The sequence below is a fragment of the Aquarana catesbeiana genome, linkage group LG09, assembly GCF_042186555.1.
Source record: "Aquarana catesbeiana isolate 2022-GZ linkage group LG09, ASM4218655v1, whole genome shotgun sequence".
NCBI classification, from domain to species: Eukaryota; Metazoa; Chordata; class Amphibia; order Anura; family Ranidae; genus Aquarana; species Aquarana catesbeiana.
Genome location: NC_133332.1, coordinates 212,942,744 through 212,967,587, shown reverse-complemented (window position 1 = coordinate 212,967,587; position 24,844 = coordinate 212,942,744). Strand labels below are relative to the sequence as shown.

The 24,844-nt window shown below is 41.0% G+C and overlaps 1 protein-coding gene across 1 annotated transcript in view; it reads left to right on the top strand.

The window, feature by feature from the left end:
- Positions 1 to 24,844, top strand: part of DBH (dopamine beta-hydroxylase) — a 201,890-nt gene that overhangs the window by 114,977 nt on the left and 62,069 nt on the right. Inside the window, exons 7-8 of the mRNA XM_073599672.1 lie at positions 8,652 to 8,795; positions 9,941 to 9,979. Of these exons, the coding sequence (XP_073455773.1) occupies positions 8,652 to 8,795; positions 9,941 to 9,979 (183 nt within the window). The remainder of the gene's footprint in view (positions 1 to 8,651; positions 8,796 to 9,940; positions 9,980 to 24,844) is intronic.

The window sequence follows — 24,844 nt, the reverse complement described above, 5'->3', positions numbered from 1 at the left end:
ACCTGCCTGCCTAAAGTATATTAGAAACAGTACACCAGGAATGGCCTGCAGTCAGATCTAGCTAAACTGGATACAGTGTATATATACAAGCCTGGATGTATATGTATACTAATTACACTGCAGCTAACTGAATCGCCTGCCTGCTCAATCTAAATTAAGTGACACTCTCTCTCGGTCAACGCCAGCAACACACTACACAGGGCCGACGTGCAGGCGGCCTTATATAGTGTGGAGCATGGACTTAACCCCCTGAGCCATAATTGGCCAAAGGCACCCTGCCTTTGGCCAATTATGGCTCTTTGCTGACGGCGCTGTGATTGGCCAAAGCATGCGGGTCATAGTACATGCTTGGCCAATTATCAGACAGCAATGCACTGCGATGTCTCAGTGCATTATGGGGCGTGACGCGCCGCTCGAATTTGGCGCGAACACCCCATAATGTTCGTATTTCGAGGAACAATCGAACAGCCAATGTTCAAGTCGAACTCATGTTCGACCCAAACATAAAGTTCATCCCTAGCCATTATACCTGCTCACTTCAAGAATGAGTTAGATAGACTCAGAAATAAATCTTTCCTCCCACTCCTCTATGGACCCTCTGTCGATCAACTGTTCACCATCAGCCCTTCTCTGCTTCAACCTCCTTCCATATTTCTCAATGAATACAGAGCCATTTTCTCCTACATAGAACTCCGCTCCTTAGATTTTCCTCCACTTCTGTGAAAAATGCTGCAGTTTGATGCAATCAAAGAAATAGGATACATAGTGCTCTCTGCTTTAAAATTAATTATAAAACCCGGCTTAAAAAGACACTTACAGGATCATAAAATCAACCTTGCATTGCAATACAAAAATACTCATGCCCTTTGATTTTGTGGAGGGTGACACACTGTGATATGCTGCTGGGAAGTGCTTATTGGATATTTTCAGGATCCTGTCTGCCCGGAAATGGGTTTCTTGTAAGAATACTACTTGAGGCCTTTGTCTCCAGAGTTCAGATAGACAACTGGAGAGCTTTTCTGGAGCGTTTAAGCCTTCCACGTTCCAGGACACAAATTTCAATGATATTGTTAGAGGGGTGGGGTCGGGCCGTCGAACCTCGCCAGAACCTGGAACAGTAGGTAACATGGGGGGGGGAGGAAGGTTGGACTAAGGACAGGGAATGTAGAAGAGAGGGGTGAAAAGGACTACAAGAAAGGACCTGAGTGGAATAGGGTGGAGAGGGTGGGGGAGGTGTAGAAAAGATGGGAGAAAACTAAATCTCCAAACGGAGGACTACTGCCAATTAGGGAAGCTAAGGCCTAGTGGGGGGGGGTGAGATAAAGCATTTTAGGGGTTGAGCCTCAGATGCGCGGGAACCCCCAACAGTTCCCTGCTGAAGGCGGTCCAAGTAGGAACCGCATTGCAATGGTAAACTTCTCAATAATGAAATAACCAAAACAGAAAAAACATATTTCAATACAGGGAGTGGTAACAAGTGAAACATTTGCAGACAACTTTGTAAAATCATCACAAAATTTGACGGTTGGAGAGACCGTTCGCTCCCTGAGAGTCAGTGCCCAGTGAGAGCAAACCGTGGCTACGTTGCCTAGTCCAGTACCGCTAAATAAATTTAAGCCTAGACAAGAACATCTTGTGGGCCCCAGTGAGGGTCATACCTGAGGGTAGGTGACCCTAATGTTACATGAACCATGGTCTCCCAGAAGTGAACTAAATCAGGGGGAGAGGGCACGGCTGCATAAAAAAAAAAGAAAAAAAAAGGGGGGGGGTGAAAAGAAAACCCCCCAGTAAAAATCTAAGGCCCAGACAGGCACACGCTACCAAATGCTATTATACATTGACTAACATATAGAAACCCGTGTTCAAAAAATAAAATAAAAATGAAAGATAAAAAAATAAAAATACTCAGATAAGCAGGAGGGAGAGGCATCTGCGGAGCCGGCACCAGAGTGGATGCCTGTGGCACTTCGGTCTGACCCAAGCCTAATGGTTAGGCATGCGCTCCAGGCAGCCCAACAGAAGCCACCCCCAATCCCCAAAACCAGTCACGGTATTACCAATAAAGGACACAGTAACCTGAGTGAGTCATTATTTGCCTTCTTGCAGGTTAAACCCGCAGGGCAAGTGAGAAACCGGTGGGTAGGGGACCCCCGGACAAGCACCCGGGTGATGCAGCATCCCCTGTTCATGGCGGTGGGCCCAGCTGGGCCTAACCTATCCTGTAACCAACCTCTATGTGAAACCTCCATGAGAGTAAATTTGACTCCACCTCCCCCCTTAGTTAAATCAGTCCTGCACCTAAGGCACCATGAAGTACTCCCATGGGACAATTAAGACCAGGGGGTCTGTGACAGTCAGTCTAGGATAACCAGGGGTCACCCCCGAGGAGGGACACCAGTCCAAGGAGTCCATGGCAGGTGAGGCAACGGGTATAATGTAAAAGTGAAACAGAACTTACAAACAGAGGGGATCTTCCAAGTCTAGGACAGGCCTTAAACCTGTAAACAAAGCTAACCTTGGAGATTCAAGGCTCGTTGTCCTGAGGAGCCTGCAATCTTCTGCGCTGTGACCGGCGATTGCACCTGGACCGTTGGGGTCTGCCAGATGGAATTGCAGTAGGGTTATTATTGCTTGACGGAAGAGCAAACACTAGCCAATTAGGTAGCGACACCGGGGGGCAACTCGATACCTCTGCGGGATGCCGAAGAGTGTACGAGTGGCCTCCCTTGCGTGCAATGAGGTGAAAAGGGTGGCCCCACTTTTAAGTGATCTCCTGGTCACCCAATTTCTCTAGCAGGGGCTTCATGCAACGGCGCATCTGGAGGGTCCTCCGGGACATATCAGGCAGAAGAGTAATCTGTGCCCCATGTTTCCTCTGTGCCAGGCCCACTGGAGAATGTCTTTTTAACAGCGTAATTGTGCAGGCAGCAAAGGACATCTCTGGGTCTGTCCTCTGCGGGACCTCTAGGTCCAAGAGTTCTGTGAACCCTGTCAATGGCTATGGGCATCTCCGGCGGGCGCCCCAGACAGTCATTAAATATGGCGATCATGGTCGTCTTAAGATCAGCCTGTCGGGTGGCTTCTGGAAGGCTGCGAAGTCTGATGTTATGCTCCATACGGGCTGTGAAGAGTACAGGACTGCAGTACCGCTTTCCTGGCTGCCTGGGCTGAGTGGAGAAGTCGTAATGTGCAGCAATTCTGTGCGGGCAATCTGCTGAGGTGCGGCGGACCGGGAGCTCAGAGAAGACGCGTCTTCACTTCTCCATGCTGAGACCACTCATTCCTTTTCTAATATTGTTTATGTATTTGCGTACCCTAACCAGCAGTGGTCTCAAGGTACGACCCACATACTGGAACTTACACAGGCACTCCAACACATAAACCACCCCCTCTGATGAGCATGTAATGAAATCTCTGATCTGATGGATCTTTTTCCTGTTGCTGTACCTGTAAATTCCTTCCGTTTCTTTACATTGCTCCCTTTTGTGGTTTTACATGCTAGGCATCTGCCACATGAATAAAAGCCCATTAAAAACGGTGTAAGTGTTCCCGTCCCTTTAACATCTCCTATTTTGCCTTTATCCCCTGCTTTATATTTAATTGCCAGTAAATCCTTCCTGTCCATATTTTAACTATTTCTAATTGCTTTTTGATGAATATGTCTTCATAATCTTTTTGTCAGAACTTATCTACAAACTGAATTGCCTTCTCCATAAATTCCTCTTTTCTGGTACAATTTCTCCTTAATCGCACAAATTGTCCCCTTGGTATATTCAATAACCATGGTTTATAGTGATCACTGTCGATTGCTATATAACCATTTCTAGCTGTAGGTTTACAATAGTTTCTGGTGTATATCTCTCCTTCTTGTATATACATCTCAATGTCCAGAAACACTATACTCTGTTTGTCGTACTTCCAGGACAATACTATATTTTTATTATTCTGATCTCGAAAGCAAGGAGACTAGTTTCATCACCCCTCCAAACCATGAACAGGTCATCTATAAACCTATTATAGCAGACCTATGGGTTTATCCAAGAAGACTACCTGAGACTCCTAGTGTGCCAAGAACAAATTAGCCACACTGGGAGTAAAGCGGGCTCCCATAGCCACCCCCGTCTTCTGTAAATAATAGTCCCTATCGTACCCGAAATAATTATGGAGCAGTCCAAGCTTTAAACACTCCAATAGATATCTTGTTTTCTTTCTAGGGGAGAATTACTTAATGCCCATTTCACCAATTCTTTAGCATCTGTATGTTCTATTATGGTGTCCCTCATCCGCTGTTACCAGAAAACAGAGAATTATCTACTTTAACACATTCAAGAATTCAATAGGTGTTTGGTATCCTTCAGAAATGCAGGAGTCAACATTACCAAGGGCTGTAAAAAGAAATCCAGATATTGATCCAATCTTGATGTTAGGGAATCTACCCCATTAACTATGGGACTACCTAGCGGGTTCTTACTATCCTTGTGTATTTTTGGGAGAAAATATTTTACTGGGGTACAGCATGAGATGGGGTTCAAATATTCAGCCTCTTTCTTACTTAGAATCTTTTTCTTAATTCCTCTCTTTATTCATTTTGAAAGATCATCCTTAAATTGACCAGATTTGATGCAAGTAATGAGTATGCATGAGTATTGGTAATACATTTTTGATATTAATACTATCCCTCCCCCTTTATCTGCAGGCCTAACAGCCACCTCTTTCCTTTCCTCAAGGGATTTTATACCTTTTCTAATATATTCGGGGGAGTGGCGGCTGGTGCTCAAAATTTTTGGGGGGGCGAAAACAAACTGAAAAATTCTGAAAAAAACCCATCAGTTGCAGCTTCACTGTGCCCATCAAACGCAGCCACTGTGCCCATCAATTGCAGCCACTGTACCATCAAATGCAGCCACTGTGCCATCAAACGCAGCCACTGTGCCCATCAATTGCAGCCACTGGGCCCATCAAACGCAGCCACTGTGCCCATCAAATGCTGCCACTGTGCCCATCAAATGCTGCTACTGTGCCATTGAATGCTGCCACTGTGCCATTGAATGCCGCCCCCCGCCTTTCTAACCTGCCTGGCACCCTGTCTCGGTGGGGCAGGGGGTGATGGCAGCAAGTGGTGTCCTCCATGCGTCTTCTCCCATCCTCTCCTCCCATTCTCTTCTCCTGATAGGTGTCCAATCACAGCGCCTGTCGTTTCAGCCCGTAACAAACCTGAGCACCTGATTGGCGGTTCAGTGTTAGGAAAGTGAATATTAATTTACTTTTCTAACACACCTCGCAGTTCACCTATTTTGAAGCCTATTAGAACCTTTATCTGTAGGCCTAACAACCACCTCTTTCCTTTCCTCGAGGGATTTTATACCTTTTCTAATATATTCGGGCCATACATAAGGACATAAATGTAAAGGCTTTCCATAATAAATCATACTGTCAATGAGGACTATATACGAAAAAGAGATCAAAACAGTGCAATGAAAAGATCATTTAAATGGTACCCAAAAACACAGTACAAAATAATAAACTGGATCAGGATAGGAGGTACAGTAACAGACCCTTTTTTATGATTTGGCAATGAAAAACAGGACAGGAGAAGGGAAAGAGAAAATAGACAAAAACAGAGAAGGAATCCACCACAAAAAGGGAATGGTACATGCCCCAGTGAAATAAGTAAATTAGACATAACTGTTGTGCGCCCGATGTCATGTACCTTTGAGAATTATAGTTATATCATAATCATGTGCCCCTGCAAGCAAGAAAAGGAGAGCCAGGCTCTTGTTTTAAGGACATTGAAGTGAAGAGTCAAGTGCGGTACTGAAAACAAGGAATATTTTTAAAATAAGAACCATTTGACTAAAATGTTTTAATGATTTTGGTGATTTAATAGCTAGGGAAATCTCAGCTTCTGAAATGACTTGATTGATGGTCTAATGGGCATTATTAGAAAGAGCTCGTAGCCACAAATGTCAGACAAATTAGGAAAATCTGGTGCCTGGTAAGTAAACATTATCCAACTTTGGACATTTAAAATAATTGAAGGCTTTAATTCTCTTTGCGGGGGATTTTAATCCCTGTATATTTTCTGGGCAAATACCAACATCCCAACATTCCTATTTCAATCTGTAAACATAATGTTGACATATAGGTCTATAGGACTTTAGCAGTATCTTTAAACTCTATCAGTACTCACTACAAAATAGATTATATATTTTCTATTATAGAGTATTGATGAAGTTTATAGATATCACAAACATCCCATAGGGTTGTATATCAAAATTATGCTCAGAACTCTTAACATCCAGACATCCAAAATTTACCGTGACAGGTTGCTTTCAAGGTAAACTGGAAGTGCGCATGAATTATTCACACCAGCTGAGCAGTGTGGCTTTCAGAGGCTAAATTCTCAACTCCTGCTGTGGACTGGAGTGTCAGTGATGTGTCACTAATTTCCTACTATACTGACACCTGGGGACTGCAAGGCTTGCGGCCTGGATTCTTCTCTGCTTACGCACTACATTGTTATACTTGCTGAGAGGTCTGCCTGACTCGTAAAGCATGGGACCTGCAGTTTGGCCAACTCCTTTCTGCAAAATACAGACATTAAGCTCATCCATTTGCACTGGATAAAAGAAGCTAATTCTGTTTTGGCAGGAAGGATAGGCTTTAAAAACGGTTCCTGATAAGGAATACCAATAAAGATTCAGTTTCTACAAGAACCTGAATATTCAGTCTAAAGTTAATATAAATGTTTAGTGATTCATATTTGCCCCTTATGTGGCTTTACCTATCTTTTAGGAAAACTCTGGAGCTAAAAGTGAGAGCTGAGGTTCGACACTTGCTGTAGTCATTTTCCTGATCTTTTGCTGATAACAATAACTTTCCATGGTTGGGAGGATTGTAAAACACTGTATGGTTTATCTCTGTGATTTGATTCTATTGTGTAAACTCATGAGCTGGGAGGCAGCATATGTAATCAACATGAGATAATGAGGTTAACAGAACAATAAATATCAAACCTTAGGGGGTTTCTCAGTATTGACTATCAGTCTCCAGAATCATCCTCAATCTAGGTAAGGGGCAAATATGAAAAATAACTAATCCTGCATATTAAAATAATTTAAGGATGACTACTGAAGTATTGGGGTGATCCTAAATGACTAATTGTTTTAAATCCTTACACACTTAAGGATTACACATATACACATAAAACAAATCACTAACCAGCTTAAAGTGAATGTAAACCTAATTCATGAAATTTGACCTAGGCACATATATCTGTAGTGTTTACGGATCTCTCTCCAAAGCCCCATGTCTTTATGCAGCTCCATTCTTCTGTTATCAGCATGATAACTTCTGACAAGCTCTCTGACAGGGGAGATAAAAGCAGCTGGAAATTGGTGGGGTGAGTGCTTAAAATAGGTTAGCAGAGGGTTTGTCTATTCACAGCACAGCTCTGCAAGTATCTTCGTTCCTTTGCCTATGTGGAGGGGGGGGGGGTGCCTTCCCTCCAATCAGCTGTCACACAGTGTATGCCAAGACTCCACTCCCACAGCTGAAACAGGCAGAAAAAAATCTGACACAATGTACACTTTCTAAACAGTATATAAAGCTGAAGACATCAGATAAACAAATACAACTTATGTAGGGAGATTTGTTTAATTTCTGTGCATCATCTGAGGCTATTCACTTCACTGGGTATAGGAGAGGATTTACATCCACTTTAATGTATATATTCCTATAGATAAATGTCAGTGTTTAAAAATCCTGTTTCTAGTCAAGGTATTAAAGAATACATTGTTTAATTTTTAATTATTTATTTCATTAATTTTAATGTACAGCTCAAAAATCGTAACAGTTAGAAAACAGCCAGTGGATTGTCTTGGCTAGTAGATTCTGCTGAGTCCTTTAGTTGCGCAATAGCTGCTGAGTTGCTGGTGGATATTTTATAACTGAGGCTTTACCGACAAAACAAAGTTCTTTTTCTGCAAAGAAAGCTTCCATATCCTTCCCCATTTCCTTGATCGGCCCACCTTGTCCGTTCAGGCAGAAACAACATTTAAATGAAGCGGGGAGGCATTAATTATTGAGCAGCATAGGGAAAACACAAATTTTATTTTTTTCTTCTGCTTTAAAGTTATAATTACAGTCAGGTGTTTAAAGCAGACTGACATGTTTGCCGCAGATGATTTGAAAACTGGAAGAATCGCAACAAGTTTAATTTGGGGCTCCTTGAGTAAAAGTTAACCTGTTAGATTCCCAATGAACGTAGCTTGGAATTTAACATGTCACCTGACCTGACCCTGAGACTCTATATAATATGGTGATATCTATCTATCTATCTATCTATCTATCTATCTATCTATCTATCTATCTATCTATCTATCTATCTATCTATCTAACTCTATGCAGCTTAAAGCATAACCCTCAGCTAAAATATGCTGTTTTAATAAAGCAAGGAAGGGTCAGCTTAGATTTTGTTCTCTCAGTTTCCATAGGGGAGATTTTCCCTCACTTCCTATATGGCTCCTGGGACAGAAGGGAAAATCTCACCAACAGGGATACAGACAGTAACAGTAACAACATGTTTGGGGGAAGTGTTACAGTCTATGTCAGGTTTTTCCATTAACAATGGCTGCCTATTTTGATTGCAGGCACTTCCTCCAGATGGAATTCAAATATTTGCTTCTCAGCTCCACACACACCTAACTGGGCGTACAGTGACCACCATAAATGTCCGGGATGGCAAACAAGTTGAGATTGTCAATATAGATAAACATTTCAGTCCACATTTTCAGGTAAGAACTGTCGTCATTGCCCGAGCGACTACAGAGGAAGTGAGGGAACTCTCCCTTTGCATCTGCTGATAGACCAGAAGTGACTGGTGCATCTGAACCACTGCATCCATCTGGTATTTTGGCCAGTGGTGGGGCCCCAAACTTGACCTATTTCACTAAGGATGACTTGGCTGCAGCATTGGCGGGCCTGGAAAGAAAGATTGCTGGCTTGTTCATCTCCATGGCAAAGGGCAAAGGATGGTAAGAAGCGGAAGAGGTCCTTTTTTCCAGATCCCCATCTGACTTAGGAGGAGGAATGTTGATGGGGAGATGGTCAGAGTAGAACTTGAAGAAGGTCAGACATTGGAGTCTTTCTCTGAGAACTCCAAGCCCAAGCAAGCTAAGGGGCTTTCGGTTTCCCGAGCTCCGAGAGTGTTAGTATATCCCCTTCTGAAATGGTTCGTTCTGGCTTCGGGTTACCTCCAGCTGAGTCGTCATTAGTCAAAATATTCTTTAGGCCCTTCTTCTAGTCCTCAGTCACAGGGTGAAAATGCTTTGAGGTCTCATCCCTCTTTCTGGGGTTCATTGCTTGCTACAAACCTGAGGTACTTTCTGTATGGGAATGGTTATATAGGTCAGGACTTCCTGTCTGTTTGTTCCTGTGAGTGTCCATTTAAATCAGGTAGTCATTATTTATAGCCTGCTCTGTGTCTCGTGATGTACTACAGGAAAATAATTTTACAGGTAAGTAAAATTTTTGCCACTTTATTTTCAAATACTGTAGCATGTAGACTATACAAACATGATGCCCCAATTTTCTATCTATATTATAGCATAGTTCATCTTTTAACTGACAATGAGTATCTGCACACGCGACACTTACTGAATGAGTGGCATTATGGGATTTGCATTCAGAATTTAAATCTTTAAACCCTCAGAGGCAGCACATGGAACAGCATATGAGAACAGGTGACAACATCTTTAGAAATGGGCTGAAATGTGCAATAAAGTGATTGGGGAAAAAGTTTAAAAGTGGAGTTTTCTTCCGAGACAAAACGATGGTGGATAATGATTATATACTACTCACTGGCATTCCGCAGACCATTTTAAAATTCTGTTCATTGTGAATTAATTTGCCCTCACACATTTTATTTTACTGCCAACAGGAAATCAGGATGCTAAAGAAGCCCGTCCAAGTCTTGCCAGTAAGTCAGATTATATTGTGCTAAATTCTTTCATATTGCTTTAAAACAAATCACAAGTGGGATACAAAAATAATTTTGAAAAATATTTTTCTGAATTGTTAAACATTACTGTATTTCACAAGATTGTTGTAGGGAAGCTGACACTGCTCTGCCCAGTTCTCCCCTTGGATTACAGGAATCCTCTAACTTGAGATATAAAATATATTATTACTTTTTAAATATATTAATAAATTGTATGGGTCTGAGATTAAGGTACCATTTCAGTTTTTGCAGATGACATCAAGCTATGCACTGTTTAATTAGGCAATTATGTGGCAAATGAGGTTTAATGTTGATCAATGTAAAGTTATGCACTTGGGGGCTAAGAGTCTGCATGCATCATACATACTGGGGGGGGGGGGTACAGCTGGGGGAATCAATGGTGGAGAAGGATCTGGGTGTCCTGCTAGATCATAAGCTTAATAATAGCATGCAATGCCAAACTGTGGTTTCCAAAGCGAGCAAAATCCTTTCTTGTATTAAAAGAGGTATAGACTCCAGAGAGAGAGACATCTTTTTATCCCTGTACAAATAATTATTAAGACCTCACCTGGAATATGCAGTTGAATTTTGGGCACCAGTTCACAAAAAGGATATTGGGGAACTGGAGAAAATGCAGAGAAGAGCAACCAAACGGATAAGATGCATGGAGGAGCTCAGCTATGGGGAAAGATTAGAGGAACTGAATTCTCTCTCTCTTGAGAATAGGAGATTAAGGGGGGATATGACCAACATGTATAAATACATAAGTGGCCCATATAGTGAATATGGAAAGGTTTCTTCACAGTAAGAGCTGTGAAAATGTAGAATAGACTCCCTCAAGAGCTGATTCTGTCCAGCTCAGTAGATTGCTTGAAAAAAAAAAAGGCCTGGATTCCTTCCTAAATGGGCATAATATAACTAGATACTAACATTTATAGGTAAAGTTGATCCAGGGAATATCCAATTGCCTATTGTGGGATCAGGAAGGAACTTTTTCCCCTGCTGGAGCAAATTGGATCATGCTTTGCTGTTTTGTTTTTATTTGCTTTCCTTTGGATCAACTTTTGCTATAGGATTGTATCATTTTGATTTTTTCCTTTTTATTGGTTGAACTGGATGGACTTGTGTCTTTTTTCCTTGTCAAAAGAAGTTTATTGAGTATACAATGTTATAAAGATACATAAAGTAAGTTTACAAGGATCTATAAAGTAAGCTCATTGTTTTACAGTAGGGTTTATATAGGTAAATATCATGAAATTTCAAATATTAAACATTGGGTTCACGTAAACCTAAATTAAAGATATATATCATTTCCTTAGTTACTTTTGTAGGTATTTAAATGATTTATACCTACTATACATATTGTTTACAAGTAGAGTGTATATAGGTCAAATAAATTCTGATAATGAGCTTTAATCGTAAGGTGGAGAAAAGGAAAGAGAAAGAAGAAAAAGGGTAGAAAGGTAGAGGTATGGTCCACAAGGTTGTCCTGCTCGTCAGTTTATTATTCTTTTTAGTTCTCTTTGAAGCCTTAGAATGGGTGTCTCTGTAAGTCATTTAATCTGTTACCATGGCAACAGGACAGAGTCATTGAAGTTTGACAGGAACTGTTGTTTTATCCAAGGATGCCAAAGTTTTTCAAATTTTGGAATTTGATTTTGATCGATGGCTACCATCTTAGCATGGGACATTGTATTATTCATTCTGTGAATTGTTTCTGCTAGTACCAATGTAGGAGATTTCCATGCCTTGGCCACTGTTTGTTTTGCAGCCGTTATTAGTTGGATCATAAGTTTGAATTGAGAGAGTGTTAACCATTCCGGTTTTAGATTAAGTAAAGTTAAATATGGATCTGGTTGTATTATTTTTTTAAATATTTTAGATGCAATCACGAAGACTTCCTTCCAGAAGGTTTGGATTACTGGGCACGTCCACCATATGTGTAAATATGTGCCTATTTCTGGGCATCCTCGAAAACAAAGAGCTGAGGTATTAGGTGAATATTTTGCCACTCTAGCGGGTACAAGGTACCAGCGAGTTAGGACTTTATAATTTGTCTCCAGTGCTAAGATGTTGGGTGAAGATGACTTAGATGTGAGCCATATATTAGACCAGTCCGTGTCTTCTAAAGTTCGTCCCAGGTCCTCCTCCCACCTCTGAACGTAAGAGGGTCTATTAAGATTTGCTACTCCATATAATTGATTATAAAGTGATGAAATTGTACCTTTAGCAAATGGATCTTTTGTACAGATTGATTCAAAAATGGATAATTGGGATAATGGTGTATCCCCCTTTAGGAATGGTGTATAGAAATTTTTGATTTGGAGATATCTAAATATCTCAGAGTTTGGTAGATCATATTTTTCGCTAAGCGATGGGAATGAAAGGAATGATTTAGATGCTATGAAGTCATTTAGTGTCTGAATGCCTGATGTTGTCCAAGCTTTAAAAGAATTTGGGTAGATCCATGCCGGATAAAAGGCCGGATTTCTGATAAAAGAAAGGAGAGGATTGTGTGGAGATTGTAACTGATATTTGGTTTTTAGTTTATCCCAGAGAGATAAGAAGTGTTTAGTTATGGGATTATGAATTTTAAAGCGGTCTTTAGGATCAAGCCATAATAAATTTGATATTAATAGAGGGTCATTTTCTGAAGCCTCTATAAATACCCGTAATGGGATTTCCTGTTTTGCATGGTATTTGGACAGACTGGCCAAATGTGCTGCTCTGTAGTAGTTAGTAAAATTAGGGTATCCCAGGCCTCCTTTATTTTTGGGAAGATGTAGTGTGTGTATAGGTATACGTGGTTTAGAAGAGCCCCATATAAACGAAGTTGCTCTTTTTTGTACTATTCTCAAAAAATAGGAAGGAATTGGAATAGGGAGGACTCTGAATAGATAAAGCAATTTGGGTAGAATAGTCATTTTGATTGCATTAATCTTCCCTATCCAGGATAAAGGAAGTTGCGACCATTGTTTTATTAGATTTGTGATCTGTCTTAATACAGGAGGATAATTGGTTGAGAATAAGTCAGAATGAGATGCTGTTAAATGAATTCCAAGATATGGGATTGATTTTTCTGCCCATGTGAATGGGAGTGCAGCCCTAGCCGGGATCAATTCCATGTTTGTGAGTGAAATATTAAGCACTAGGCATTTCTTAGGATTAATCATAAGGCCGGATAGGGCTGCAAATCCATCAAGAGCTGGTATTAAGTTAGGACCAGAGACCTGTGGTGATGATAGAAAAAGTAATATATCGTCTGCAAATATACATAATTTGTGTGTAATACCTCCTACTTCAATGCCAGTTATAGTTTGGTTTGTTCTGATGTATTGGGCCATGGGTTCGAGTATAAGGGCAAATAATAAGGGAGATAATGGGCAACCCTGTCGGGTACCTCTTTCGATATTAAAGGCTTCAGATTTGTATCCAGCATATTTTATATAGGCTTTGGGTTTATTATATAATGCTTTGATCCATGTTAAAAAGTGGGGTCCAAAACCCCATTTTTGTAATGAATATTGCATATATTGCCAGGATACTGTGTCAAATGCCCTCTTAATATCGAGAGATAGAAAACATAAAGGGATTTTCCGTTTTTTAGCAATATGTGCCAATAACACTGCCCTGCGTATATTATCGCCTGCCTGTCTATTTGGCATGAAGCCTACTTGATCTCTATGTATTAATTTTCCTATAATGCTATTGAGGCGTTTTGCTATTATTTTTGCTAATAATTTAATATCGAGGTTTAACAGAGAGATAGGCCGATAATTCACACAGGAAGTATCATCAGAAAGGGGTTTTGGGATCATACAAACAATTGCCATTAGTGTTTCTTGCCGAAAAGAATGTCCATCTAGAAGTTTGTTAAAAGTTTCAGTGAGAATGGGAGAGAGTATTTCTGAGAATGTTTTATAGTATAAAGCCGAGTAGCCGTCTGGGCCTGGTCTTTTGTTAAGTTTTAGGTCTTTTATGGCATTAGCAACTTCATCTATAGTTATAGGCTCATCCAAACTGCTTTTTTGACTCAGGTAAGGTTATTTTTGAGAAGAAGGATTCAGCCTCTGTAGGATTAAATTCATTGTTTGTCTTGTATAAAGTTGCGAGATGTGAGTGAAATTTATGGACTATTTTAACTGGATTACAAGTGTAAACATTTTTTGATAATTTCAAACTTATTGGTTTGAAAGATTTGTTAGTTGAATTTAATGCCCGAGCCAAATATGTACCTGGTTTGTTTGTATTCATGTAGAAATTGTGTTTGGAGCGTTTGAGGGATTTATCAACTGACTCAGTGAGAAATAGATCGTATTCCAATCTAGATTTTTGCAGATGAGATTTTGTACTCTGAGATGGATTATCTTGAAATGATATGTAGGCTGCATTAAAATTGAGTTCTAGTTTTTTTGCTAGATTTTTGCGTTCCCGTTTAAATAGTGCCATTTGTCTTTGTATTGTACCACGCAAGACAGGCTTATGAGCTTCCCACAGTGTTATTGGGGAGATGTCTGTTGTATTATTAATTGATATGTATTCCTTTAAAGCTTGTTCAATGGCCATCTGATGTAGTGGGTGTTTGAGCATTATGTCCGGTAAGTACCACGTTGGGTCATGCGCTTTTGGTATGGCTGAGGCTATAGTAGTGTATACTGCATTATGGTCAGACCACGGAATCGGAATTATATCTGATGCAATAATTTCTGGTATCATTCCTATTGTTAGAAAAATATGATCTATTCTGGTGAAGGTTTGATGAGGGTGCGAGAAATAAGTGAATTTCTTTTTCATTGGGTTACTTTCTCTCCATGAATCTACCAGATTGTATTTGGAAAGAAGTTGAGAAAAAGGTAATCTAGAGGTTATTTTGGATGGTGTAAAAGGTGATTTATCTAGAAATGGGAGGAGGACCTGGTTCGAATCCCCACACATTATCACTGTTCCTATTTTGTGTGTATTAATCACTTGTAATATATGTGAGAGGAATGGTGTAGGTTGTTTGTTAGGAGCGTAGTAGGAAATCACCGTGATTGCTGTATCCATTATATAACCCATGAGTATCAGGTATCTACCTTCTGGGTCTTTAATTTCTGATGATAAGGTGAATGGTGTGGATCGGTGAAATGCAATTAGAGTTCCCCTTTGCTTGGTACAGGCAGAAGCCGTGTAAATTTGTTGATAAAAAGGAGAAATATATTTTGGAGTAGAATCTTTGGTGAAGTGTGTTTCTTGGAGGCATACTATGTGAGCCTTCTTGTTATGGAAAGTACGGAAGGCTTTGGTCCTTTTTTGAGGGACATTTATTCCCTGAACATTCAGGGAAAGTATATTCAGTGGTGCCATGGCAATAGATCAAATAGTTTTGACTTACTTTTTGTTATGCAGAGCTGACTGCGCAGATCAACCTGTGTGGACTGAAGAGATGAATAGATAGAAAAGAAACCAGTGAATTCTGGAATAAAGAGTAAACAAAAAACATATGAGATTAGATGATACATTGTATAAATTATTTTTTGCAAGTAATCACAATTTACCCGTGAAAGAGAATAAATATCTCTCTCAGGGGAATAAGTGCCTTCGTCACACTCCCATATAATATGGTTGGGAGAATGAGGAGGGCTAATGGGGGTACACGGATCTTCCGCTTACAGGAGAGAAGTGCTATGTCAAAAGACATCAAAATGATGTTTCATTAATTGGAGTGCAGAATATAGTTTTTGTTGAAATTATTTATTCCAGGGTGGTTGTATATGGTTAGTCTTGCCCTAGGCTAAATAATTCAGTTAGAAAGGTACTGTTAATAACTTTGGTATTGATGAAGATAGTTTGAATTATTTTGGGATTTTAACCCTTTTAGAGTAAACAATTACATATTTTATTCATATGTAACTGTTTAGATATGTTAACTCATAAAATTGAGGTTTTATTGCTTCAGATTAGAATAAACAAAAAAACATAATTCTAGGAACTAGTTAGGTAATAATATATTTGTTTAAGAAAAGAAAGAAAAAGCTTCCATTACTTCTGGATTATTGAACATATTTGTCCTAAAAAGTAATAAATCTATTGTTATTACCTGATAATATATAACTGAACATGAATTTCCTTATTTCACTTATATATTCTAAGGCTATATGAAATATAACTGGAATGTAACATGATCCCACACAGTGTGTGACTATCAGAATGCAGTTACATTCAGTTATAAATATAGGTTTTTTATAGAGAACCATCTCTTAGTATAATAAATGAAGAAATATCAGGAATTAGGATGTCAGTCCATTGAATCTTCTTGGTCCATGGATGATGTGGCATAACGGCCTCTTTTGTGAGAATGATGATTCCCATTTTGTTCTGAAATTTTCTGGGTGCTGCCTGAAGGTGAAGATGATGCCATTCTTCTGCGTGTGGGAGTGTTGCTGCTTGTGGGTTCTGTCAGATTTAATTTTAAAAGGGTTTGTTGTAGTTCATCTGCTGATCTGCTTCTGTAAATTGTACCTTGGTAGTTAAATCTGACTGAAAAGGGGAAGCCCCATTGATACATAATGTTGTGGCGTTGCAGTTCCATTAGTTGGGGTTTCATGGATCGTCTTTTAGTAATAGTAAGTTGGGATAGGTCAGCAAAAATTTGATAATTGTGTCCTTGAAAATTAAGTTCCTTTTTTTCTCTTGCAGCAATTAGTATTTGTTCTTTCGTTCTGTAATAATGAAATTTTGTGATTATATCACGTGGGGGTCCATCTTTCTTTTTGGCTGTGAGGGCTCTGTGTACTCTGTCCAGTTCTAAACGTTCAACAGGGATATCTGGCTTTAGTTCTTGTAATAGAGCAGTAATAGTAGATTGCAGGTCTGTCACAGTTTCAGGTATTCCCCTTATGCGCAAGTTTGAACGTCTGGCTCTATTTTCGTAATCTTCGAGCTTAGTTTGAAGTATTAAATTCTCTTCTTTTAATTGTTCCAATTCTGTTATATTTTCTTGGGTTGTAATTTCAATTTCATCCATTTTTATTTCTAGGGCTGCGGTGCGGTTTCCCAGCTCTCTTATTTCTTTGGTTAGGCTTTTTGTTATTTGGTCTGAGGTTTGTTTTAAAGCCTTATGAAGCATCTTTTCAAATTGTAATAATATTACTGGGGATACTGAGGAGGCTTGTGGAGAAGTTTGTGAGAGGATTTGTTCTGTATCTGACTCAAATGGAGAGTCTTGCTGTGACATTTTCTGTCTGTGAGAGCGCCCTGATGCTGTATGTTGTGAGGTGACTGGAGCTGCTTCAGCTGAAGTGAGTGCCTGTGAGCTCTTTGTGAGGTGATTTTTATTTCTGCCACGGTTTCCTCCCAGTACCATATTTCCTGCCCAAACTTTCACAGTTTGTTCCCTGGGGCAAAAAGGTTTAAATGGATACCTTTTGAGCCTGCAGGCTCCGCTTTGTCCTTCTCTTCTCTCCTCAGCGGTGTGGAGCTCTAACAATGCATGTCTGCTCCGCTAGGCTCCGCCTCCTGCCCCCATTGACTTGTGTCTTTTTTCAACCAGACTAACTATGTAACTCTGTAAGAAGCAGAAACAGATTAGCAAACACAGTAATTAGGACACTATTGGTAACGTTCCTCCCATGTTTTCAGCTCACTACGTAAATTTAAGAGATCATTTTATTTCTGACAGAATAAACATGTATTTAAGGTGTTTTAATTTGCAGCTTTTTTTAAAGGTATAAAATACAAGGAAATGCGCATGTATTACATTTATTGCAGAGATGTACCAACAGTGCTGTGTTTTGGTCTAGGCCGACAAGGCCCAGGCCTAGGGCAGCGGCACTTTGCGGGGGGGGGGGCAAAAAAGCTGCCCCCCCCCACGAAAAAGGCACCCTCCTCCTCCCGGACAGTAACATCATTACTATTCCCAGGGACTGAGCCATTAGGAAGTGCCTAACCTGATATCCTCTAGGCCTTATTGATCGCCACAACGAGCTCCAAAGCCGGGTCTCCGGTCCAAAAATAGGGGGGAGTGACACAATTTTTACCACACCAGGTAAACCGACCCTATTGACGCCACTGTCCTGGAGCCCATTGCCACAACAAGTTCCGGCACTGAGCTTTGGTAACTGGCCAGGCAGGGGTGCGCTAGCGTGGGCACCTATGACATCTGCCGTCCGGGTCCCACAAGCGGTGATCCGCTTTCCGTAGCAGCCGACATCTCTCTCCCCACTGTCAGCCACACACACTCCTCGGCTCCTCCTCCTCCTCAGCTCCAATGTTCCAGTGCACACAGCCAGGAGGAGAAGGAGCCACAGAGGAGGGACACAACTTCAGTGCAAGAGCCGCGTTGCTGGTCTGAGGTCTGTGTATAGTTTACAGTGGAGGGGGACACAGTAACCAGGAAGGGGGGGGCAGATAACAGATGCACACATGAACTGATGGGAGGGGGGTAAGGGGATATCTGTTGGGTGCTTTGGGAGGGTAGAGAATATGTGCTAGTGGGGGGGCCTGATCCTCCCCCCACCACTAGCACATATCCCCTTACCCCTCAAATGAAAAGATGCTGCATCCCTCTCTGTCCTCCTCCTGCGGTGTCCCTCTCTGTCCTCTTCTAGAGGCGTCCCTCTGTCCTCCTCCCATGAAAATGACAGGGTGGATCTTAAAAAGGAAGGGGTGTGGCCTTGACAGAAAGGGGTGAGTCATATTTAAATTAGGGGGGTGCGCAAGTTTAGTCAGGCCTGGCCTAGGGCAGCACAAAACCTAAATACACCACTGTGCACCAATATGTTTTTATGTTCAATTTAATTTTATTGAGAAATCAGAAGTTTAAAATACAGATTGTCAAAACACCAGACAGAGCCCCGACAATCTGGGGCACGTACAAAAATAAAAAGAAAACAGCAAAAAACAAAACACTTAAGAAATATACAGCAATATTCCAAATTAGGAACCTTTCCCAGGGGCCGGCAAGGGTGCTACCTAAGATAAACTGTCCAAAGTACCGGAGCTTGAACAGATACACAATGACCAGTGTCAGAAAGCAACCCATGTTATCATTATCAGATGCAGTATATACAATCCATAAACAATGTCAGAAATGCATATTTCCATCCCCAGTAAGCTTAAAAGCCAGATGTGATGGTACCAAACTAACCAAAGCCCCACATGGACAAAAAAAAAAACATATATATAAAAAAAAGTGGGGGGGAGAAAACGGGGAAAAGGAGAAGGGAGGGAAGAAGAAAACTAGACAAGAAAGGAAAAGCATGCTCTTAGGTGCAGAGGGGAACTGCCAATCCGACCAGAAAGGCAGGACAGCCTTCAGCCCATTAGTAGGTTTACAAGTTCCGTGGATTCTCTGTAGATATTCCAGGCAAGCCACGTACGATAGCAATGTTCCTGGGTGCCCAGTTCCTGTGCCAGCAGAAATTCCATGCGCTCATTGTGGTCAATCCACCCAGTCCACCAAAGACAAAATATGGGCCATACGCCAATAGCGGGGGATATCCATTCTGGCAGCCCTCAAACGGTGATGTAAAATACCCCTTTTTATACACTTATTAGAGCCTGTGAGAACTGAAAGCAATACAACATGCGGTGTATTGGGAACCTTGGAGTCCGTAACAGTATAATAATGTAAATGTGGACAACCAGATCCCAAAAGGCATTGATGAGAGGACATTCCCACCAAACATGCAAAAGAGAACCAACACCAGTTTGACAGTGCCAGCATCGGTCCGAACCTGAAGGATAAATTTGGTGGAGGACAGTCAGACACCAAAAACACCAGGAAAGCAGTTTAAAATTGGTCTCTTGGGCCTTACTAGTGACAACGATGGGTCAAGGCAAAGGTTTTCTCCCATTTCTTGACCGATAGCTGAACACCAAGATTAGAGGCCCATTTGGTAGTTGTCACGGACCTGGCCGGGACGGAGGCTGTTGGAGAGGACTGTATGCAGGCCTGTTGCCCACCGATTATGGGCCCTAGCATTTGGGGGAATGGTGCTCTCTGTGAGCTGTATGCCTGGGGACCCTGGGGTTGATGTTACTATGGATTCAGCTCCATGTCCCCCCAAAACACACAGACTCTGGAACCCTTTATATGCCATATTAGAATGATAAGACTGAATTATACTGTTGGAACACATCCTGTGAGGAGATGCTAATGTCATCATCTCCACTCACCTGTCTGATGTCAGCTATAATGGGTTTAATGTAAATAAGTTTAGTCTAGGTTCTAAAGGTATTCAACTCATTGTTGTTTGTTCTAATTAACCCTGTGTTGATGTTTATGGTAATGTGTGTTAATTGAATGAGCTGATCACATTGTCCTCTATACAATGTAGGAGACGGGACGACTCCTATTGGAGCTCATGTTAATTAGGTTAATTAGGTTATGTTTGTATTGTTAATTGTAATTAGCTCCAGCTATTGTGTTTATATTCCTGTGTGAAGCTCGGTGACCACAAGTCTGGGCAACAGGCCTGCATACAGTCCTCTCCAACAGCCTCCGTCCCGGCCAGGTCCGTGACAGTAGTGTATTCCAGAATATCAGGATGAACCTTAGAAAGAAGGACCTTGTAGACTGTCGATAGTGGACGCAGGGGCGGAGAAGCCTGGACAAGAGGAGATTAAAATAAGTCCAGGTCCCTGGCCAGTGAAACCAGATCAAGGAGGGACTGATAGTAAGAATTAAGTTGCCTGTACTCCATCCAGTTCCAGTGCTGACAAGCAGCTTGCTAATAGGATAGAGCAAAATGACTGAAAAATTAGCCCCTCACTCCCTCTCCTATCACTGTCCAGTCACAGGCTGGAGGAGAGGAGGCTCCAAGCCTAAGCTCAAGGGAAAGGGCTTGAATGATGCTGGCCATCACACCAAGAACAAATAGAAACAAAAAAAAGTACTATGGGGAAATTTCTGGATTGAAGGGGAATATTGCTGCAAAGAAGAGGATTTATACGCAACCATCTTGCTCTCTGTTCCTCCAACCTTTATTTTCTTGCAGAGCTAAGGCCTCTTTACATCCGGCACTGAGAAACACGTGCAGGAAAGAGGAGCAAAGGTATTTGTCTCTTCTGGAAGTATCTGGTGACCGTAGCTCTTGAACAGAGCGAAGATAGGAGTAACTCGGTGACTGAACATGCATGTATAAACCCTTATACCCATATGCTTATAAGAGTTAGCAGTGTTTCTATTGATCAAGAGGAAAAACATGGCTAATAACTATACAAGAGAAAACTAAGTCTTTTTTTCTGCCACCCCAAATCTAGTCCTGCCACAGAATGGGGTTGTCCTTAGCTGCCCCATCAGGTACACTAGTCATTTAAAATTCACTTATATAGGGGGTGATCTAACTCATTTTTAATTTTTCAAAACTTCTAAAAAAAGTTTGACAATCTATAGTGGATATAACAAGTCTACAAACCCCTGTTAAAATGTCAGGTTTCTGTGATGTAAAAAAATGAGACAAAGATAAATCATTTTAGATTTTTTTACCTTTAATGTGACCTATAAACTGTACAACTCAGTTGAACAACAAACTGAAATTTTTAAGGTGGAGGAAAGTAAAAATAAAAAACTAAAATAATATGGTTGCATAAGTGTGCACACCCTTAAACTAATACTTTGTTGAAGCACCTTTTGATTTTATTATAGCACTCAGTTTTTTGGGTATGAGTCTATAAGCATGGCACATCTTGACTTGGCAATATTTGCCCACTCTTCTTTGCAAAAACATTCCAAATCTGTCAGATTGCAAGGGCATCTCCTGTGCACAGCCCTCTTCATATCATCCCACAGATTTTCAATAGGATTCAGGTCTAGGCTCTGGCTGGACCAATCCAAAACTTTAATCTTCTTCTGGTGAAGCCATGCCTTTGTTGATTTGGATGTATGTTTTGAGTCGTTCTAATGCTGAAAGGTGAAGTTCCCCTTCATGTTCAGCTTTCTAGCAGAAGCCTGAAGGTTTTGTGTCAATATTGACTGGTATTTGGAACTGGTCATAATTCCCTCTACCTTGACCAAGGCCCCTGTTGCAGCTGAAGATAAACAGCCCCAAAGCATGATGCTGCCACCACCATGCTTCACGGTGGGTATGGTGTTCTTTTGGAGAGGTGCAGTGTTGTTTTTGCACCAAACTTATCTTTTGGAATTACAGCCAAAAAAGTTTAACCTTGGTTTCATCAGACCATAACATATTTTCCCACATGCTTTTGGGAGACTTCAGGTCTGTTTTTGCAAAATTTAGCCGGGCTTGGATGTTTTTCTTCGTAAGAAAAGGCTTCCGTCTTGCCACTCTACCCCATAGCCCAGACATATGAAGAATACAGGAGATTTTTGTCACATGTACCACACAGCCAGTACTTGCCAGATATTCCTGCAGCTCCTTTAATGTTGCTGTAGGCCTCTTGGCAGCCTCCCTGACCAGTTTTCTTCTCGTCTTTTCATCAATTTTTGAGGGACGTCCAGTTCTTTGTAATGTCACTGTGCCATATTTTCTCTACTTGATGATGACTGTATTCACTGTGTTCCATGGTATGTCTAATGCCTTGGAAATTCTTTTGTACCCTTCTGCTGACTAATACCTTTTAACAATGAGATCATTCTCTTGGTTTGAAAGCTCTCTGCGCACCATGACTTTTGCTGTAGGATGCAACTAAGAAAAAGTCAGGAAAGACCTACTAGAACAGCTGAACTTTATTTAGGGTTAATTAGAGGCACTCTAAATGATGTCAGGTGTGTACTGGCTCTTATTTAACATCAGTTTGAATGTAATTGCTTAATTCTGAACACGTCTACAACCCCAGTTATAAGAGGGTGTGCAGTTCAGTTTGTTTTTCAATTGAGTTGTACAGTTTATAGGTGACATTAAAGGTGGAAAATGTTCTGAAATGATTTATCTCTGTCTCATTTTTTTACATCACAGAAACCTGACATTTTAACGGGTGTGTAGACTTTTTATACCCACTGTAAATCTAATATCAGAAAATCTAATAACCTTTTTATGTTAAATTCAGACAGAGAAGATTGAATTTACGATAATGGTTAAAATAACTTTCTTAACTTATTTATTTCCGATTATTCCTTCATTTTCTGCATATAAAAACAGAAATCTGTGTGATATGTGCATATGAGCTCTACCAATACTGCGGTGCCACCTACAGGGTAACATCCTTAAGTATGTACATCTGGATTGCAGTATGCTGCAACACAAATTACCTTTTTATAAAATAAAATATATTGACTTGAACACTTTTACAAAACATCTTTGGAAAAAATTTCCTGGTTTTGAACAAAAGTATGCAATTTTTAGAGAGTATGTATAGTCTATGTAATCCAGTGTCTGCTTTACTGATCTAACTGAACTCAGCTTGCTACATGTGTTAACCAACACGCATGTAGGTGGGGTGCAGAGGCAATATCACACAAAGTCCAAGTGTGATGAAAGAACTTGTATTAAAATAATGCAACAACAGTTTACAATAAACTCAGTAGGAAGGCAACCCAACTGGAAACACTCACAGGTCCAACAGTGTGTAGAGAGCAGGTTTCAGCTGAACTGATAGCAGCAGAATGCTGTCTGGCTGTCTCTTGACCAAAATGGAAAATGGCAAGAGAAGTTGTGAGGCCTATGCTTTCCCTCCCCATCAGGAACCTTTCCCTGTTGCTAGTTCTGTCCCTACTAGGCAGGGTACCTGTCCCCACTTGCAAAATGTGCACCAGGCGTGGGAGCCAGGGTGTTAAAAAGGTTCTGCCTGACCCAAGATGGCTGCTAGAGTAACATGGGATTGGCAGCATCCATTTGGATAGCTTCCCCAGTGACCCAGGAAACTATAGAGCAGGGATATGCAATTAGCAGACCTCCAGCTGTTGCAGAACTACAAGTCCCATGAGGCATAGCAAGACTCTGACAGCCACAAGCATGACACCCAGGCAGAGGCATGATGAGACTTGTAGTTTTGCAGCAGCTGTAGGTCCACTAATTGCATATCCCTGCTTTAGAGGAACCATGTTCCCCTTGACTTCCTCTCCAACTGCAATGTCACTGCGGATGAGAGACACCTACATGGAGAAAGTAGACTCCACCTGCCTACACGCATCTGTGCTAAAATCAAAATGTCCTCCTATTTTCAGAATCGTAAGCATGTTTGGATGACCAGTGCTTGTGGGACTGCAGCCTCCAGTCACATGGTTTTACATAACCTCTTTCTCATATTCCAGTGCTGTGGTGGGACTGTAATGGGCTCAGTGGAAGGTTGGTCATTAAACCAGAGAACACACATACAGTGAACCTGTGCTTTGTGCATGCATAGTAAAGTAACATTACTGGGGGTGAGGTGAATGGGGCAGAGGTGGACATTACAGGGGGGGGGGGATGAAGGGGGCAGCAGAGGACATTTCTGGGGGGGGGGGGGGCAGAGAAGGACAGTGCTGTGGGGGCAAGGCTCAATTCCTGCAGGAACGAATGGGAACGCACTTTTTGAGGTGGGGTGGGGGAGAGAATCTTGGGTGAGTTCCCATACTTTTTTCCCAAGACTTGGCCCCTCCGGGTGACCTCATTGGAGCTTACACATGACTTTTATATAATCTAATGAAAGTGATTGATCAACAATAGCTAAATGATTCTTGTATCATCAAATAAGAATGGTAATTTTATAAAAACATGAATAGCAGCTGCTGTAAACAAAATAAAACATTCAAACATATGCTACAGTCAAACCATAACATTAGCAGCGCTTAAAGTGATCCAAAATAAACAAATAAATCAAGTGAATGTTTATTTGTCCGAAATTGATCAAATTGGGAACGAATGAAATGTTCATGAAGGGAATGCTTTCCAAATTAGGATCCCGTCACCACACCACGTGAGT